The sequence below is a fragment of the Danaus plexippus genome, assembly GCF_018135715.1.
Source record: "Danaus plexippus chromosome 16 unlocalized genomic scaffold, MEX_DaPlex mxdp_31, whole genome shotgun sequence".
NCBI classification, from domain to species: Eukaryota; Metazoa; Arthropoda; class Insecta; order Lepidoptera; family Nymphalidae; genus Danaus; species Danaus plexippus.
In genome coordinates, this window is record NW_026869852.1 from 1912511 (window position 1) to 1931300 (window position 18790).

The 18790-nt window shown below is 35.3% G+C and overlaps 3 protein-coding genes across 10 annotated transcripts in view; 1 reads left to right on the forward strand and 2 right to left on the reverse strand.

The window, feature by feature from the left end:
* Positions 1–499: 499 nt before the first annotated feature.
* LOC116771762 (ceramide-1-phosphate transfer protein) lies at positions 500–3646 on the reverse strand. The gene is made up of 4 exons (XM_032663720.2): positions 3409–3646; positions 3131–3342; positions 2770–2945; positions 500–1732 (listed from the first exon to the last, which is right to left on the reverse strand). Exons 1-4 carry the CDS (start codon positions 3525–3527, stop codon positions 1604–1606), a joined length of 636 nt encoding a protein of 211 aa, XP_032519611.1. The 5' UTR covers positions 3528–3646; the 3' UTR covers positions 500–1603.
* A 234-nt stretch (positions 3647–3880) lies between these two features.
* On the forward strand, positions 3881–14852 carry LOC116771766 (optineurin). Of its 5 annotated transcripts, none has more exons than XM_061528281.1 (16): positions 3881–4074; positions 4210–4433; positions 5500–5742; positions 6121–6294; positions 6540–6650; positions 6929–7027; positions 7298–7423; positions 7890–7991; positions 8665–8789; positions 9222–9371; positions 9537–9627; positions 10280–10422; positions 10662–10773; positions 11220–11351; positions 11527–13081; positions 13451–14852. In XM_061528281.1, the coding sequence occupies exons 2-15, from the start codon at positions 4239–4241 to the stop codon at positions 11677–11679; spliced, it is 1956 nt and encodes a 651-aa protein (XP_061384265.1). In that variant the 5' UTR covers positions 3881–4074; positions 4210–4238; the 3' UTR covers positions 11680–13081; positions 13451–14852. The 5 variants fall into 5 exon arrangements, with proteins under 5 accessions (XP_061384265.1, XP_061384266.1, XP_061384268.1 ...); XM_061528282.1 differs by having other exon boundaries at positions 11527–13006; XM_061528284.1 differs by having other exon boundaries at positions 10286–10422.
* Positions 14853–15443: 591 nt separating this feature from the next.
* The window catches only part of LOC116771765 (CHH-like protein), a 33300-nt gene continuing 29953 nt past the window's right edge, over positions 15444–18790 (reverse strand). For 3 of the 4 annotated variants that reach the window (XM_032663724.2, XM_032663726.2, XM_032663725.2), the window contains exons 2-4: positions 17817–18037; positions 17583–17703; positions 15444–16676 (exon numbers count right to left, since the gene is read on the reverse strand). In XM_032663724.2, coding sequence (XP_032519615.1) covers positions 17583–17703; positions 17817–18037 — 342 coding nt within the window. In that variant the 3' untranslated portion in view covers positions 15444–16676. The remainder of the gene's footprint in view (positions 16677–17582; positions 17704–17816; positions 18038–18790) is intronic. The other variant, XM_061528312.1, reaches the window with a different exon arrangement.

Here is an 18790-nt window from a genome sequence, read left to right on the forward strand (position 1 = left end):
ATGTTTTTCGAAGACCGTAATCCGTATGACATGATATTGCCCTTCGGATGGTTGGTTGTTTTAAAGGTGGCCTTCGTCCGTGCAAAGCCGTGCACAGTATATTCTGCCAGTGTCGTGTTGAGTGGAGGAGATAGCCTTTTATTCTACAAAGAAAAACAGATATTCGGTGACGTTTTTTCACTGTCAGTCGTAACAGACATCGTCATGACAACCTACAATTGTGTTGAGTGTGGGAGTGACTATTGTGTAATTGATGACAGAAAGCATTCCAAATCCACAAGATACACCCCGGAGCAGAAAGTAATGTGAAACTATAGTATAGACAAAATGTTTTTTAACAAAATAGGTGCTTCGAGTTTTTTCCCCCCAAAGATAGACCTCGTAAGATACTACAGATACCTATTAGATTCATGGATTCTATCGATAAAATTGGGTTTTAAAGGCATTATAGCGTACGGCCAAGACGCTGCGTTCACATGGAAGAAATAAAACAAGAGAATAAGGTAGCAAAACGGGAATGTATATTACTACGAGACAAAAATACAAAATTATACATAAGTTCATCGAAATTTTTCATAATAAATTTCTACTTAATACTGTAATAATAAACAGCTAAGCCTTACAAATAAAATAAAAACAGAATGTTTATGAAGTTTACCAAAAACATTACCAGAAGCTTATATACATTATTTTTAACAAAACAAAAAGCATTCAAGCCAACAAATAAAACTATAACCCGGTATTTACACTCGCGTACGGATCGCGAAACGAGGCACGAGCTGAGGCACAAGGTGAGAATGTAAATAGTCGCTCGCGTCTTGTCTCGCGCCTTGCAGCGCTCGCGTCCGCAGTGCGAACTGTGATACGAGACGAAGCACAAGACGAGGTACGAGGCTAGAGTGTAAATACCGGATAAAATCTTTTAAATTTCAACAGACTACATTTTTTAGGTTATGAGCAACGTTACATTTGAGCTCAACATGTTTTATAAATACTTTTTTAAAACTCTCACTGAGACGTAAGTATAAACATAACACGCACCAGACTCCTAATGAGCAATTTATATATTAAAATTAATATTTCTCTGTCAGTATAGTCCTCATAAGAGCTTACAACTGTTTACCTGAGATCACTTATATGAAAATAGTAAAAAGAAAAGCACTTACACCTAAAATCTACAGGCAATTTTATGAAAATTGGTCTAGTAAATACACATATAATACAATATTTTTGCATATTTGATAATTTGACTAGCATATCATTACTGATTAGAAAATACATTGACAGGATTATGATTGTTACGTATTTTATTATTATCTGTATAGTGTTTTATCAAATAATTGTATTATTATGTAGATAATCCAATATCGGATATTCAATATCTTTATTATAAGAAAAAAAATAGATAAACAATATTAGGAATTAAATAATGTTTTAAAAATTTACATCTCTATATTGTTTTAATTTAATATCACTTTCAACTTATTCAAATATTTTGCCATCACTAAAGCTCGGAAGCTGTTAAAGGAGGGCGTTGCTTGTTTTTGTTTGGAATACCGTTACTTATGAAATAGCTTTCTTTATTATTCTTTAAATAGGCCATTTACGGCAGGCCGTGGAAATCGAAATCTGTGTACAATTTCTCGACCCGGTTGTAAACCTCATCACATGATTGTAGAGTCTGTGGTAAAATATTTAAAGCCTCCGCAAGTTGTTCTTCCGTTCCGAATATCTGAAAAAAAAGTTTTTAAAAATCTAAAGTATTATAAATAATAATTCTCCGACATATGCCGATGTTATGCTTAATGCTGAGAAAAATAAAGTGAAACGGGCTAAAAACTTTCTCCTCGATTTTTTTTAAAGAGAATCCTTTTCTATGATTTGTAAAATTAAATTAATTTTCTAAGTTGGTAAGTTTCCAAAACCTCGACCGCTATTTTTTGTTAATGACGGTTTCTTCTAGAATGTAATTTATTTCTTATCTAATAGATCGTAATGTTATATTTGTTTATTGTTTATTTTTCGAATAAAACTTTAATATCAATGTAATTTCCAGAATGTATGTATGTGTAAACTCCTGAACACATATAAAAAAACAAAACGTAACATAACAGATTTACTCTAAGAGTACTCATTTGTATCATTGTTAATGGAACAGTCCTCAATTGATATGAGTTTTTAAACAATTCGCTAAACACTTCATAATTCCTGAATAACGTTATTCAAGGTCAGTACAATCAATAAGAATAAAACACCGCAAGGACATATTATTCTAGCAAAAAATTAAATTATTAAAACAGATAAATAAATTCTTTTCATAAATTAGACATTAATTTATCTTAAAATAATTCATTGAACCTCATTTATCACTAAAAACTTTAATACTTATCAACAGCAACTTCCTAATCTTTCTTAAGGTCATGTGTAAGTGAACTAGCTGATATGAATTCTTCCTTACACCTAAACTATATAAGGAAAAATAATTAACACGACCAATAACGAGTAACTTCATACTATATATACTGTAAATAGCAATAGAAATATATTTATTGCTTGAATTATTTTTATCATTGAAATTATAATGATCAATCACTTCCGAAAATTAAAATTTTGTACACACATTCTATGTTTATTTGGTGATAATGCAAATCTTCCTTAATCACTATAGGATATGGCTATAATCCAATATTAAGCTAGTCATTTTGTTTCTTATCAATACTATTTTTCAGCTCTAGAAGTCGTTAGCTTTGATGGATTTGATATATGTACCTTCTTTAATAAATCAGGTCGTGAAGGCAAAGCATGCATAGCTAAAGTGGCCGCCTTCCGTATGTACCAGGGATGGAATGCAGCAAGTGTTTCATTGTATGAGTTCTGACATGTTGTACATGTGTTCATACTCTCTTCAGCTTCACTCAGTCTCTTAAGAAACAGACGTATAAAATCTATAATAATACAAATGGTTTAATAAAATGATAGTATGATTTAAATTGATGTGACTAAAAATTGTTAACAATATAATTGTTATTATTACAAGATAACAATACATAGAACAATTGTAACCCACTTTATAATGACCCAATTCATATCTTTAACAACTATCCTAAATTTAATATAATTAACTACGAACCTAAGCCTCTGTGTAATCTCAGCATTGTCCTCGATCCAGAAACGTAGCCATTCTTTTCGTGTAAGCTTGTTTCCTTTTCATATTTCATCATTTTCTTAAAGGATTCAAAGTAAAGAGAATCATCGCCTTCGCGATGTTTCTCCATAATTTTTATTTTACTTCGCACATCGCTGCTTACAAAAGAAAAAACTGAACCGATGAGATTCAGGAACCTAAATAAATTAACTTGTAAATGCTAAGTCAACAAAGTCACCATATGGAAAATAAAAAATCCTTACTTTACTAGTTCATTGTAACCTTCTATATAATCGTCTATAATCACATCGTCGTCTTCTTTCAAACTTCTCTGAAAACTTTCATGTACATATTGTATATTTAAAGTGTTTTCATTGGACATGTCGTTCACTATAGAATTAATATCGTAAAATTAAACACAATCTACACGAACAATTATTGTCTACTGCTGACTGCTAACTGCAGTTCACTGTACAGCTGTTGATTCTGACGTTCAATGATCACTGACGTCGAAAAATTTGTAAGTTGACATTTTAGTTCCCTTCATGAACATTTTTATTTATATTTTTATCCAAAGATAATTCAAAAAATGTATAAGTCAATGATAATGTTATTAAAATAATATTTTTTTTAATTATTGAGGTTATTTTTTTTCTAATTTACATAAAATAAGAAATAATTCCTCATTATCTGTATCATATGACAAGATATTTATAATTTTTTTTAAATGTCACAACTCAGATCCGAAAACAGATACGATACCTACATATGATTAAGTTTGAAACGCAGTGCAAATTGCGAAATTGCAAAAAATATTTTGCAAATATTCGAAGCTTACAACCTTTTTCTATTAGATGTTACCCTCAATATTCACATTAATAACAATTTAAAGAAAAGATATGTGTGAATGAAAATAGGGACTTATTTTTGTAAGTGAAATCTATTCTTGAATTTTTTTCTCCTATCAAATACAATCAGTTCAGGAATTGCGTTTTTTGTGACTTAAATAGGCAGCATTCAAATAGACGTAAAGAATAACCTTAATTCTTTTATTAAACTTCTAGTAGACCAATTCCAACTGTAATGATACAAAATGGCATCCAGTCCTGACAATGAAGACGACTCCCTCATCGTGATCCTGGGTACATCCCCCGGCGGCAGTATGGTTGAAAAAAGTAATGGCACAACAAATGGAGATCTAGAAAGATCACAAATAGAAGATGCTATGAGATCACTATCAAATGAAGCTAATATGGCTTTTAAGGCTCAATTTAATTTGGGTGAAAGTGTAAGTACATAAGTGTTTTTTTTTAAACGATTTCTTATTGTTGTATACAACCAAACATTAAACAATACAATATAAATATTTATTGATAGTCATTGTTCTTATTATCATCTAAAATATGTAAACTATAACGGCGTCAAATTGAGCTCTGTTTAACATTTACCTCAGGTAATGTATACTAAAAATCATAAAATGTGTTACTAAAGTTTTAAATACAATTACTAGTATATTTGCCTATTCGATGCTTCGTCTCACGGCAAATACTCACTAAATTCATATAGCATTTGATATTCAGCTGCAGTGAAGGAAAATATAGGTAGGTAGTTGAATAATATGTTAACATGCAGCAATAAAGTAAAACCAAGGGCATCCACTAGTGAAGAAAAATTTTTGAAATTAATTAAAAACCTATTTTATAACTCTAAAATAAATTCTTCATTGAAGTTATGGTGGCTGAAAATATTATAATACTTAGTAGATGTTGCTGTTTTTACAACATATATTCTGGGCAACTATGTCACTATGAAAATAATTACATAACTATTATGTGACAATATAAAAGTAGTCTAGGGATTTTACCTTTTATATACCATTATATTACAATCATTCAATTCTATATTGTACAACTGTGAAATAAAGTTTAAATTTGTTTGTAGATGTGTTTCATACTGTGTGTTTGTTTTGTGAATATGTGAGGTCCTCTTTTTATAGTTAAGTATGTCAGTGTTGAGTGTACAATTCACTAGTAACAATCAGTGTTCAGAATACATAAGGTGTGTAATTTATGGAAATAAAATTGTTAAGTTCGGCAGTTATACATGCAATAGTTAAAATACTAAATAGAGATCGACTGGATTGTTTGAGATAAATTTTTTAGACACGATACTTATATTTAAAATATTAAAATATTATCTCAATTGACTATAAAGTTTTAAAGTTGTATGTTTTCTTGCAAGACAACGACTTTGTTAATACACCAATGAATTACAGACCAATTTGCAGATAACACCTACTCAGATGTATATTTAGAAAAATTGATGTAAAGACGTGTCTACATTTTATATTTCAGCCCTCACCAGCCAGTATGATGGTAGCGAGTACTATAATAACCGAGGACAGGAGTACAGAGGAGCTGCAAAAGAGATTCGGCGATTTATTGGACGAGAATTTTGTATTGAAGGAGACTTTGAAGCAAAACAACGACTCTATGAAGGAGCAGTTCATACTGATAGCGTCGTGTCAGGAAGATATGCTGAAGACACACCGACTGCACAAGGAAAAGTTTGATGAAACAAGGGAGCTTGTCGAGCGGGTGAGGTTTTATATTTCAATAACCATAAACTAAATTGAATACATTTCTTGTTTTATAGTATTATAGAATATTTTTTTTATATCCAAAAGCTTTTTATTTTTTGCACAGGTTTTGTTGAATTTAAATTAAATGACATTACCAATTTATACATTGCAACAATAAATTGCTGCTGGCTGTATCTACAAATATTTTTTTTGATATAAAGATATCAAACTATGCTGGCTGATTTGATGAAACGAAATATTTCATCAAAACTTAAATACTCTCGCTATAGCTAGAATTTTAACAACTTTAATTAGAGTCATCACCTACAAATTATATATACAACAATCTAATGCTGCCATATACTGTACAAGTAAATTTTATAATCATTTTCAGCTTAGACAAGAAAATAAGCAACTCAAAATGGATATATCACGTCTGGCCGAAGGTGAACAGAACAGTATCGGCCAAAAAAAACTGTCAGGCTTCGAACTGGTCACATCAGTTGAGGAAGATACTATCGAGAAGCTGTCATCACAGTTAGAACTCGTCGAGAAACAGAGACGACAGGTGATTTGAATGTTGCCATTTAAAAATTATATTAATGGACTATAAACCTGGCAAGTACCAATGTGATCTTTTCTGAATCATCAATTCAATAATTTCAAATTATAAGATTGAAATCGCCAACCCGTCTTGAGCAAGCGTCGTGATTAATGCTCTAACCTTTTCCATGTGAGAAGAGGCCTTTGCTCAGCAGTGGGCTCCGATAGGCTGATGATGATTAATTATTCCGTAATTATTAATAATTCCAGTTGATAGTTGACAACGAGAAGCTGAGCTGGCAGAAGGAATCCCTAGAACATATAGTTGACTCCATGAACAAGGAGAGAGACGACGCCAAGAAAAAGCTACACAAGGTCGAGGTGCGGAACCATTAAGATGAAAACCTTACACTAGTTATTTGATTAAAATTTGGAATTTTAAAGTCATTTTTAGATAGATTAAACATAAATTAGGTTATTGAATTAAAATCTCCTTGTATAACACAACATTTATATTAATTAAATATGTGTACCTACATATACATTCTCCGAAAAGGTTGAACACATTTATCAGAAATAAGTTAATGAGGACAATCACAATGATTAAAATAACACGATAAATATGTTAATAAAAATTCAGTATATATATTTTTTTCCAGCTCCAACTCTCCACTATGGAGAACGATCATGCTCAGGAAGTCAGCAAACTGCACTGTATCATAAGTGACCTACAAAACAAACTGAAGACGCAGAGTGTGGTGTGTCTCATTATTATTACTTTATACTGACTGCTCTATACCACGACTTGTTCTCCTTTCTTATCCCTCATTTCAAGGGCAGGGAGTGATAACTAGAGATGCATGTGTACATAGCTTAGTTTATAATATTTTTTGTTAAATAAATAAATATATTGTATTTTTGACTGAACCAGTTAAGTTTTATGTCGAGAATTAAGTTATATTAATTGAAACTTGGTTACGTTGATAGATGTAAAATGTTACTCTTTTAATATTATATATCCTCTCTAGAATACATCTCCGGAGGAGGTTTCCAAACGTGATGTGTACATACAGAAGCTGGAGGGCAAGATGTCCTTATTACAGAATGAATTGAAGAAAGCTCAGATAAAGATCCTCGACCTGGAAAATATTAAGGTACTATACATTATATGTGGGTCTGATTAAGAGATGCAGGGGTTTGAACTGATGCACCCCTACCATGAGTGTTGCACTATCAGACAGGTGCAGGCTGGATGTAGTTTTTCTTTTATATATAGTAGGGGACACGTGGAGATGATGATGATAGATGCGATAGATATAATGCGGTTTTTAATGACCAATTAAATTGAACCCATTATTTTTGTTACGGTTAAGTTCTTGTTATTGATAATCATCACAAGTCATCGCAACGTCAGCCGCGCCACATCCCCACTCCGCCGAACCTGGTCCAGTCACGTGCCGCTACTATACATATATTTTGGTTCTATGCGAGTTTAGGAATGACAGAACTAGAACCGTCGGGGCTCAATATAACAAAGCGTGCCAGTCGGGAGTGTGGTGAAGAAAGATAGAAAATAATTATCCAAATAGTTTCTAATGATTCATTTTTTTTTATTTACAGTTGGAATTCAGCCAGCACAAGTCCAACGTGTCTGAGACGGTGAAGATGTACAAAGACCAGATCCAGGAACTAAAGGATAGAATTAAAGAGGTCCAGACGACGGTGGGTGGACCGGGAGTTATTACATTAAAATAAAACTAAGCTTTTCTGCTACGCGTTAAGAGAAAGTTAAAAGATGATAGTGATTTAGTTATTAACGATGTCGCTGTGAGTGATGAGTTTGGCTTGTGTGGGAAGACCAATACGGTCCCAAGTTCATCACGACACGCGAACCAGCGGCTTGGTTACGGATGTGACGTCATGACGCAGTTAATTCCTGCCCTGGACAATACATGACACTTGAGCATTTTACGTGCTGTATAATACAAGCAAAAGTAAACATCACAGATTATAGCTGCCTATAGCCATAGATAGCTATATGTAACTATAATAACCCAGGTGGTTCTACTTCAAACGTCATTTGTGTCAGGCGGCGCCTACTTTACAGTAATATCGCACGATACAGTCGAGTGTACAAGACTCCCAGCAGTGCGGGCTCATACTGAACAGACGCCGAGCGAGCTCCAGCTCAATCCCGCATCACGTACGTTCCATGCTCTGCTCAGCTCCCTGTTGGGAGCGCGGCGACCGGCTCGCTCGCGGGAACGGCTCGCCGTTATCGCTAAATATTATTGAACGTTTGGATTCAGAGGACGTTACATGTTATTGGACTATACAAATATTGTGCAAAATTACTGTAGATGTATGGCCGCCTTATCAGTATATTGTAACCCAGGTGTTCCAGCCGATCCGCGTGTCCGTGTCGGAGCCGTCGAGTTCGTCCGAGTTCCTCAACAATGTCAAGCTCTACGACCGCACGCTCAAGCACCTGGCCGACTACCTCAACTCGCTCAGCAACGGGTGCTGACGGACATATATTACGCACTCACTCACACCTACACATATGTCACAAGTGGCGCCATCTGTGCCGTACTAATTATAATATACTATAATACTTAGAATTATTTTTATCATTTATTATAATACTGTACCGTTGTTACTTTGTGATGGCAACATTTATGTATCAACTTGTATTTGGAAACTATAAATGCTGGCTTCAGCCAATTATAATAACATACACTATGAACATGTCAGGCCACATATTCTATTCTCTTTTAATCTGTACTACTTATAGTATATTTATTTTTATCTGTATCTTAAAATACATGTCAGAAATAACTTCCGCCATATGAATTCAGAGTATAGTTTTTCAGTGTTAATTCAGTGTTCTCACTATTCACTCATTTTATATTAATATTAAAGTTAATGGTCTATGTCTGGTATTTGTTTCAGGCTATCTGATAGTCTAGCTCACACCCTGGGCGTGGTGTCCAGTATACAGGATGTTAAGATCGACCGCGGCTCGGTGGACAAGGTCAAGTGTGGAGTCGGGGAGCTCAAGACACTCATAGCAACACAGCACTCTAACGTTGTGTCTAACGTGTAGGGATCACATTATACTGGTTACTAGATTATATGTCCCACGACTTTATATCAATATTAACACTGACATAAAGTATATGGATGATTATTGTGTCGTAGTTCCCAGGCCGGACTCCCATAGTTTGAATCGACGTACATATTAAATGATTAACTTTGTTCCATCAGAGCTCATGTCCGCAGCACGCTGTCCACGTTCGAAGGCATCTTTAAGGATCACAACGAACTGTTGAAGAGATCCGTCACCAACACCGACACGGTAGGGACTGTGTGAGGGCAACTCACTCTATTGTTTAGCCAATTCTGACGTGTTATCTTTGAACCCACTTCCAATAGTCCTCCATAGTCCATCTATTCCACTAGTGACTAGATTATTGTTCAGAGACTATTTATCCTACTATTTACATTTCTATTCCAAGCTTATCAGAACAAAATTAATTAATTTAGCTGAGACAATAGACTAACACAGTGTATACAGTGTATACACAGAGGTACAGTTTCAGTCTTGGTTTTTAATAGTCAGCGTTACTACCAGTAAAGTCTTACAAAATGGCCGAAGCCAATATTTATAGTTTACAAATACAAGTCGATACTCCAATGTTGCCATCACAAAGTAACAACGGTTCAGTATAATGATTAATTATAATCAGTCGTAAAAAGATTTCTATGGATTATAGTATATTATAATTAGTACGGCACAGATGGCGCCACTTGTGATAATGGATAATATTTTATGACAAAAAACTCGCTTTTTTCTATACGGAACATGGCAAGGCATGGCAATATATTAGACTAAGTCACGTGACACACGCTAGATGGAGCTGGCGGTCGGTGACTATATACCTATATATCTGTTTTGTTGGACAGCAGCATATCTTTCAATGCTAACATCTGTTATCCCTGGTGTCCAGGTGCAGGCTCCGTGTGTGCAGCAGTTGACGGAAGCGCTCGTGGCTCGCGGCCAGCAGGTGTCCGAACTGCTGGAAGAGCTGGCAGCTGTGAAGGCACGCACCGACGACGCCGACTTACTGAGGGCCCAAGTCGACTTGTACAAGTGAGGATCATGTGTACTCTACATTAAAATATGAATGAGTGTCCACAATGTACTCACTTCTTTATATACGGTATAATATACCACGTATACGGTATAATTATGTGAACGTTTTCGTAATGTATCATAGCCTTTTCCTGATTATTTTAATTGAGTTATCATTACATTTAATGTAAGTCGAGTCTACATGTTCGGTTTACAAGCAGTTAACCCGCTGTTTCTGTATGAATTTTCATTTACAGAAGCGACTTCGAAGCTGAGAGGGAATCCCGAGAGAAGATGGCCAGCGAGAAAGAAAATCTCCTCGCAGACCTTAGAGTGGCTCAGAAGAAGATACAAGACTTGACAACACAGGTACTGCAGATAATACACCTCACAGGATACTAGCCACCTCCAGGGATATAACACAGGCGGAACCGGGGACAGGGACTGACTTGTTCAGTGGACGGCCGACTACCCGCACTAACGCGTACTCTTCATATACGGCGCATATTTTTCCAAAGTCTCCCATGTCTGAAGCTGCAATGAAGCGGCAGCACTTTCGTAGCCAGTTGTCAACCATACAGCCAGCAGACCATACAGCCTACTAGTGTATGATTAATTTTTAAAGTCCAGATGATACTCTATATATGTACATTTGAAACATCAAATTAAATATACACGAAATAAAATTATCTGTGTTCGTGTGATTATGTCAAAAATATTATTCAAATAGCAAGGACATTTTATGTGACACTATCAGCCAAGCAGCAGTGTCTACCAGCCGTGCCTCTTTAAACCGATGCATTTAATTCGTTCAGTTGGAGGAGCTTCGTGTTCTGAGTCCAAGCCTGCACAAGAGCATCACCAGCCCTCGCCCGCGGTCCGCTGGCAAGCCCGCCCCCACCACCACCGCCCGCACCGCCCCCACCACCGCTGTCGCAGCCAACGCTGTGAGTACCGCTAGCGATGTTTAAAAACGTCACTTAGGCAAAATATTCCTACAAAATGCTAGGTGGCGTTAATTATAAGATATTAAAAATAATATCTATTATATGTGAGGAAAGCGGCCACTTTTAATGTTTTTTGATAAAGTGTTAAATTTAAGATTAATTTGACTAAACGAAGGTTCGTAAGAAGAAGAGAACTGAGAAGTCAGTGGTGGAGGCCGCCAGCCGCGAGACGACTCCGCCGCCCGCCAAGTACATCTGCCCCGCCTGTGACGGCAGCTTCAGGACATACATGATGCTGGAGAGACACGTGCACGAGTGTCTGCTCTAGGAAATATACATTCGTTTATTACATTAGCCGAATTGTTAAATCAGCCGTTCTATTAAGCCGGTCCGTTAAACAAAGCCGAAGATATCATTTTTTTGTTACATATTAAAACATGACGTAGCGAAATATTTTTCAATGTCAGTGAAAGTTATTTAACTAATTTATAAAGAAAAAAAATATATAATTTATAACAAAAGTGCCATTAAGTGAATAATTGTTGATGAAATTATTGCAGTTAAATGTCCGCTTGAACTCAGCAGGTCGCTACATATGTGTGCAGCTGTCAGCTTTGGTCATAGTTTTTATCTATTATTATTATTGTTCAATACCATCTCCAGCACTGAGACCCGCTCTCACACGTTGGAACCGTGTACTACAAACTTCTCTCCAGAAACCGTTTGGAACACTATCGCATGTCTCATCTAATGCGCCTCTAAGCTTTTCGTCGTTAAAAAACTCGCGTCCCTTTAAATTGGTCCTTCACTTAAGGGAAATGTTCAAAGTCTCGCCGCGGCGCTAAGTCTAGAAGTGACGGAAATATCCAAGTAATTTCAGTCCAACTTCACAAATATAAACTTCTACGAGCTCGACGCGGGCCTCGTCCTAATGCACAGACTAAGTCCTAAATAAGATTGCTCGTCTTCGACTGTGGCAGACGTGCCTCCGTGTGCCCTCTTGCAGTAACAGTCTTCTGTTTATCGAGCGCGACGGTAGCTATCATTCCGCGTTTTGAGAAAAATACAGCGGGGCCTATTTTCTTAACTGATCGCAGCTTACCCGCGCTGGCTGTCCCTCTTGAATGACCTTGAACTGTCGAGGCATCACAATAAAGCCGAGTTCCGCCCGTCGTCGCTAGTTAGGTTTTATAAATCTACCCTCGTCTAAACAACATCTAATATTTATTTCGCCCACGACGAAACTTATGTAGTGACCTATTTTTTATGAATAGTTTTAGACTTTTCCAGTAACATATTGAATATTTTTTTATAACATCGGGTGTTTATTACGGAGTATATTAATAACAAAGTATAATGTGTTCGTATATTTTGATTTGTTAGAGGAGTTATATCTAGTTCAATACAAACATATATATGTATATATATACAAATGTATTTAGTTTTTCCTCTTGTATTATATAATTATAATTTTAAAACATTTAACTGTACAGATAATACACGTGTCACACTTGACAAGTGACGTCTATGATAACTTACCTCCGACATATTTTGAAAGTCTCCGCTGTTCACTTGATCTTTGATATTTATATAATCAACGTGTATTTTAAACTATTTCCATTGAAATGCATTTTTAATAAGAACATTTATTACAAGTAAAGTATACGTAACTATTTTTAAGTGTTTTTTTTTTATTTTAATTGTATAAAATTTAAAATAAGTAATGATAGGTGAGAAACATTCCATTAATTTGATGTTATGACTGTTTGTATTAATTTTAATGTGTGTTTTTTATTAATGCGTTGTGTCTCTTTCTAATAGCATGGCAGTGAGTGAGATGAACTTGCGTATATTAATATAGTGATGACGTTGTTATATAATTAAACGATGGCTTACGTTACGTTTGTTGTTTGATGTTAAAATGTATGTGTGTTTATGTTCATATACCGCTTCACTTCACTTCTATTAAGTCTGAAAGTACTTAAAAATTACTTTATTATTCAAATGTCAGTAGTGTCGGTGAGGTTGTATGCGGACTTTCCTAACACACGTACACATTAAATATTTTCATATATTAAACGCCGGTCGTATGTTTCCAGGCCTTCAGGTGTCCTAAATGCATGATGTTCTCCAGCGACCAGTACAACCTCATGGAGGAGCACTTCGAATACTGTCTAGACGACTTTTAATATTAATTCAGTCGTATTGCAACAGTTGTAAAGAAATTTAACAGGGGCGGTTAGGTTTGTGTAGTGTGATCTCTAGGTAACGGTTATAAGGGTTCAGTGGAGCAGCGGATTGTATGGCGAGTGACCGAAAAAACAAAAGATAGTGCAATTAAATTTATTTTATGTTGAATCAATTTTGTTGACATAATTTTTCGAATTGTTCCAAAGTTTGAATTCTAACAATTAGTCGCGTGTTTTTTAAAGCCCCTGATTGGTTTAAACGGTGTGACGTCATAAAATCCCCGTCACGTGACATACCGCTCATGAAATGCCGGGTTCTCATTGGTTAAAATATAATTGTGTATTAAGCTGTGACCGCCATTAACTCGGCTATAGTTACCATGTTTGTTTAAGAGATGTTTCCTTGTTTGTGATATGAAATTAATATTATTTGTTTAAATGTTTAAGATAAGTAACATTATAATTTGTGATATGATAATTTAATTACAATAGAAATATTATGAGATACTTTCTTTATAAAATGTATACGATGAAATATTATATTATTTACTAGTAATTGATATGTTAATTATTTTGAAATATCCGTAAAATGTTGTGAAAAATCCAGAAACTACACAAATTATATAAAAAACAGTCTACCTGTATACGAAATTCAAAATGTCCATTATTATCTACAGCCTCGCCTTGTGTGGAGACGTGATTTATAGGTATGTTAAATATTAATAAATATCTTATAAAGTGACTTTAGTAAACATTTTTATGAGTTATTAACGCACATTGCATAAGAATCGAACGATATCGGACCGGAGGCGCCTACTTTATGATAATTACTTGCTACTACGAATATAGTATGTATGTATTACAGTAATGTATTATAAGTAGTGTTGTGGTCAGTGACGTCACACGGCCGTCAGACCCCAAACATTTGATCATTGATGTGATGACGTCATCGCGCCCTCAAAATATTATTACGTCAGTAATCAATAACGACTGTTATTGTAGTGACATCCGGGAGTTCCGTATTTTTTCTATTTTTCTTATTTATTTAAATTAATTAATTCTGTTTGGGATATACAAAAGCTTCAGTCAGAGTGCAACATCCAACATTCCCGTAATTTCAAAATGAAAGCGTTCAGTTTAGGAAAAAATAATATTGCGACGTTTTAATAAATATGTATATAAAAAAATAGCAGGAAAATACTGAGCGCTTATATATATATAAGTAAATTTCTTATTTCCAATAAATAAACCTCATATAGTGTAAAAATACTTTAAGTATGTTCGTAATAAAATATAAATAAAATATTATCAATTCGTGTGTCATTATAAACAGGGGATCTGATTAAACGAAACTAACTGTACTAGTATAAATACGACGAAACCAAATAAAAAAATTGTTTAATTAAAAATATATATATATCGATTTGTTTTGATTACTACGACTATTCGTTGTTAATTATAAGCCACGTTTACTTATTTTATATAGAATAATGTTATGTTCCTATGATGTTATTTTATTCTGTAATATATAATAAAATAAATTTTATTTTAAAAAACAACTGTTCTTTTCCAACCCATCGACCGAACAGTCGAGTTCGATGTTCGATCTGAATGTGTAGTTTTAATATATTTTTTCACTACGAAATTAATAATTTTAAATATTATTTCATAATTTAAAAAAAAACAGTATTTCTGTTTAAAATTAAGAAAAAAAAATTTTCTGTTAATTTTTTTTTCACATGGCAACATCTTTAGTTCGTTAATCGTGAAGTGGTGTAGTATTAAATAATACTCTCGTAGCGTTGAGTGTAACATTTAAATTAAATATGTTGTTATTGTGTTGAATACAAATAAAAACTTATTATTAAAATAAAATAGGGAGGGAACAATAATAAAGCGTCGATCATTTTCAAATTGAAATATATTTCATGAACCCGTAGCGTTTCTTAGCTGTTTTATATAAAATTTATACAAATAGATTAATATTTTACTAAAACATTATAATAATTTCACAGGCCATTTATAAATTTATATAAATTCGTTACAACTATCGTTACACACATCGGGACGCTGTCGGCACCGTACATGCTGACAGGCGACGTGCCGACAACAGCGAGGAAGAATTCACTGGATTCAGTTTGGAGAAACGCTAGACAATATAGATGAGATTCTGACAGAGAAGAGATGAAGGACCTCATTAGAGTGGTCGTAAGTATAAACCGCAACTCACAGACGGACGTGTGAGACCTCTACTGGCACCTCGGATGGTCGAAGATCACCACCGAATAAATAATTATACAGTAACAAATAAATAGTTCGGAAGTTGAATATAAATAACTACAAACTAAGATGTAAGGACTTAAACAACAACGTTACTGGGGCGGTAGAGCGACCCGAGCTCTTCACACCTCGCGCTCACGAGCGACTCGCGGCCAACTCGTTACGTTGAAGTGCTACAGATGAATGTTGCTCTTTTCGCTCTACCGTCGATTTTGGCCAAACATAATGTGCATTAAATACATTGCGTCCAATAAAACTATACTTAAAAAAATAAGAATACATACAAAAAAAAACAATTGGAGCTAAAATAATAACTATATATTACAGAGACTTATTAAGATACATATCGAATACCGTTCACTGTTAAAGGACACTTAAAACGTAAGCATTAAAATTTTGATAAAAAAAAAAACAAAGCGTAAATCTAAATACTGTGTTTGGAATGCATTACGAAAACACACTGAAAAGAACGAATCAGTCGGATGTTTAAGAGGAGTACGAACCGAGACGGCCAGCATCCTGGCCGGGGAGGACGCGTCGAGTACAACAAATCTCTAATACAATACACTCCGAAGCTCACAACACTTACTATATGTTCATATAACTAATTACAATAACATAACATTAGTTGCATCCATAAAATTAATTTATGTCGCATTTAGACTAGAATACGTTGAGGGTAGAAAGCTGCCGTCCGAGGATCCGCGGCGGGCGAGCGACCTAGCTGCGGGTGAATGTTTGTGTGCGTTAGCGTTTACCGATGAAGTCGATCATTTGATCAAGCTGTTCCTCCTCGTCGTAGAGGTACAAGGACTCCATGCAGCCCTTGAAGTAGGGCGACGTGAAGCATTTCGACCTGCAAAGTGACTGGCGGGTTACTGACTGGCGCGCTGAGTGCTGACGGAGAGAGTTCAGAGGAGCGGCGAAAGAACATGCACTCGTTACATTGTGTTATATAGGAAGTGGCTTATAATCTACACTACTGAGTTTAAGTGCTCTGAACGACAAATTAAATAAATAAAAGTCGGAAGATTTCATTTTTATTATAGAAGCATGGCGTAAGATTTTAAATAATATACCCGATCCAAAGGACCATTAAAATAAAAAGGTGCCGGTTCAGGTCAAAGGCTAACTACGAGATATTACATCTACAATAAAATGTCATTACTTTACGATATACTTGACATCGGCAACAATTAAGCTGTGTTTATATAAGAAAGGAATCGTCGGGTTGCGGGAAGTCATTTGAGATCATAATATAGCAAACTAAGAGTAAAACTATGTAAAGAGGTGCGATGCTGCATGCTGTTAGTGTGCAAGCTATGTCTAGTATACTTAAAACGAGCGGCTTGAAGGAAGGTGAAGAGTTAACAGTCGAAGACCCAAAGCCAAAGTCTCAGAGAGTTTCACTAACTGTCGTCGTTTGAAAATCGCAGTAAAATTATTACATCATAATATACTTTGGAAAGAGGAAATCTCCGATAGTTTATATAGAGACCACTCGAGACAGAGGATTTATAAAGAATGTCTTATCTGTGGACGTTCGTTGATTATATTGTCTATAATCCCATACAGTGACGACTGGTGACTATTTATCAAATATACTCTTTGGAATACTTCTCGGCTATCGAGTACCGAATTTATCAAAGAGCTTTCGAATGATAGCATTAAAAATACTGCGAATTTCGACAAAAACTGACAGAGGTGAGGAACCCCAGCCCGAGCCGAAGATAGACAAAGTAATCCAAACTCTTGAGGGTACCTAAATCCCTGGATCCGCTCCGTGTAATTGTTTTATATACGTCTTGAAGAGTTCTAGCTGGTCCGTCTCTTGGAGCACTTCCACGCAGCCTTTGAAGTAATCTGTCGTGAAACAGTCTTGCCTGTGTCCCAACAACACAAACTTTTAATAAACATTAAACAATACGAACATTAAATATGATACGGGCACTGAAAAACGGCACAACGTGTCGTTAGTGTGGTTCGTGTAGCGGACCTGCACAGGGTGAAGAGCGTCGGCTCCCTGAAGAGGTTGTAGCAGTCGTCGCAGATGCGGTCCAGACGAGCGAAGATGGCGGCGTCGTAGACTCCCTTGCACTGGAGGTTGAAGAAGGAGCGACGGGCGACGTGGTGAGGCGTGGAGGGGGGCGCGGCCACCACCACCGCCACCACCGCCACCATCAACAGGGCGCACAGCTGGACTGAGCTTAGATGCATCTGGAAGTTACGTGCACTCCTTAGAATCGATGGAACAATGACATGATATCTCGCCAGACACCGACAGGCTCGCCTCGGACCGATGTCTCAGATAACTGTACGATAAGAGACTAACGTGAAACATACACTGTAAAGCCGGGAGGCGGAGTGAGTCGTTATAAATTATTATCGGTTATGACTCGAGACTTTCATTAATTAGACAAAAGAAAAAGTTCCTGCGGATAATATTTAAAATTGCCCGGCCATGACGTCTCGAAGTGCAGAACATAAATTTTAATGGTTTTTATAATTAAAATTAATTAAAAAAAAAAACCGTAAACCGTTAAGTTTTCAAACAGCCACCAAATAAAATTTTATTCGATCGTAATTATTGTGAAAGGAATATAAGTTTTATAAAAATCGGATGAAGTGACGTGAACACTGAACAGCGCTTAATGTGCCTTGTTAAAAATAAATATACATAGGTTTGCTCCTAAAGATACTTCCTGCTTCATTAAATATTTATGGTAGCGATTGAAAATATATATGTAAGTGCATTTTCTAAATGACATAAATAATGTATGTCAATGGCGCAGACGACGAACGTGTCCATATAAAAATGGCTTACAATTTATAATTAGATAAATGCATACTTAAACTAATTTATATGTGATTAAACATTACAGAACAAATGTTCTTGATATTTTTATGAACGTGTTCGGAATATAACCTGTTTTGAATTATTTATTATAAAATTATTATACAAGATTAATA

Excerpts from the sequence above, each read along its gene's own strand:
- LOC116771762 (XM_032663720.2), bottom strand. The coding sequence starts at position 3,527 with ATGTCCAATGAAAACACTTTAAATATACAATATGTACATGAAAGTTTT. Across the intron at positions 3,343-3,408 it reads GGTTACAATGAACTAGTAAA|GTTCCTGAATCTCATCGGTT; the intron begins GTAAGGATTTTT and ends TAATTTATTTAG. Across the intron at positions 1,733-2,769 it reads GACCTGATTTATTAAAGAAG|ATATTCGGAACGGAAGAACA; the intron begins GTACATATATCA and ends CTTTTTTTTCAG.
- LOC116771766 (XM_061528281.1), top strand. The coding sequence starts at position 4,239 with ATGGCATCCAGTCCTGACAATGAAGACGACTCCCTCATCGTGATCCTG. Across the intron at positions 6,295-6,539 it reads TCGAGAAACAGAGACGACAG|TTGATAGTTGACAACGAGAA; the intron begins GTGATTTGAATG and ends TAATAATTCCAG. Across the intron at positions 7,424-7,889 it reads TCGACCTGGAAAATATTAAG|TTGGAATTCAGCCAGCACAA; the intron begins GTACTATACATT and ends TTTTATTTACAG.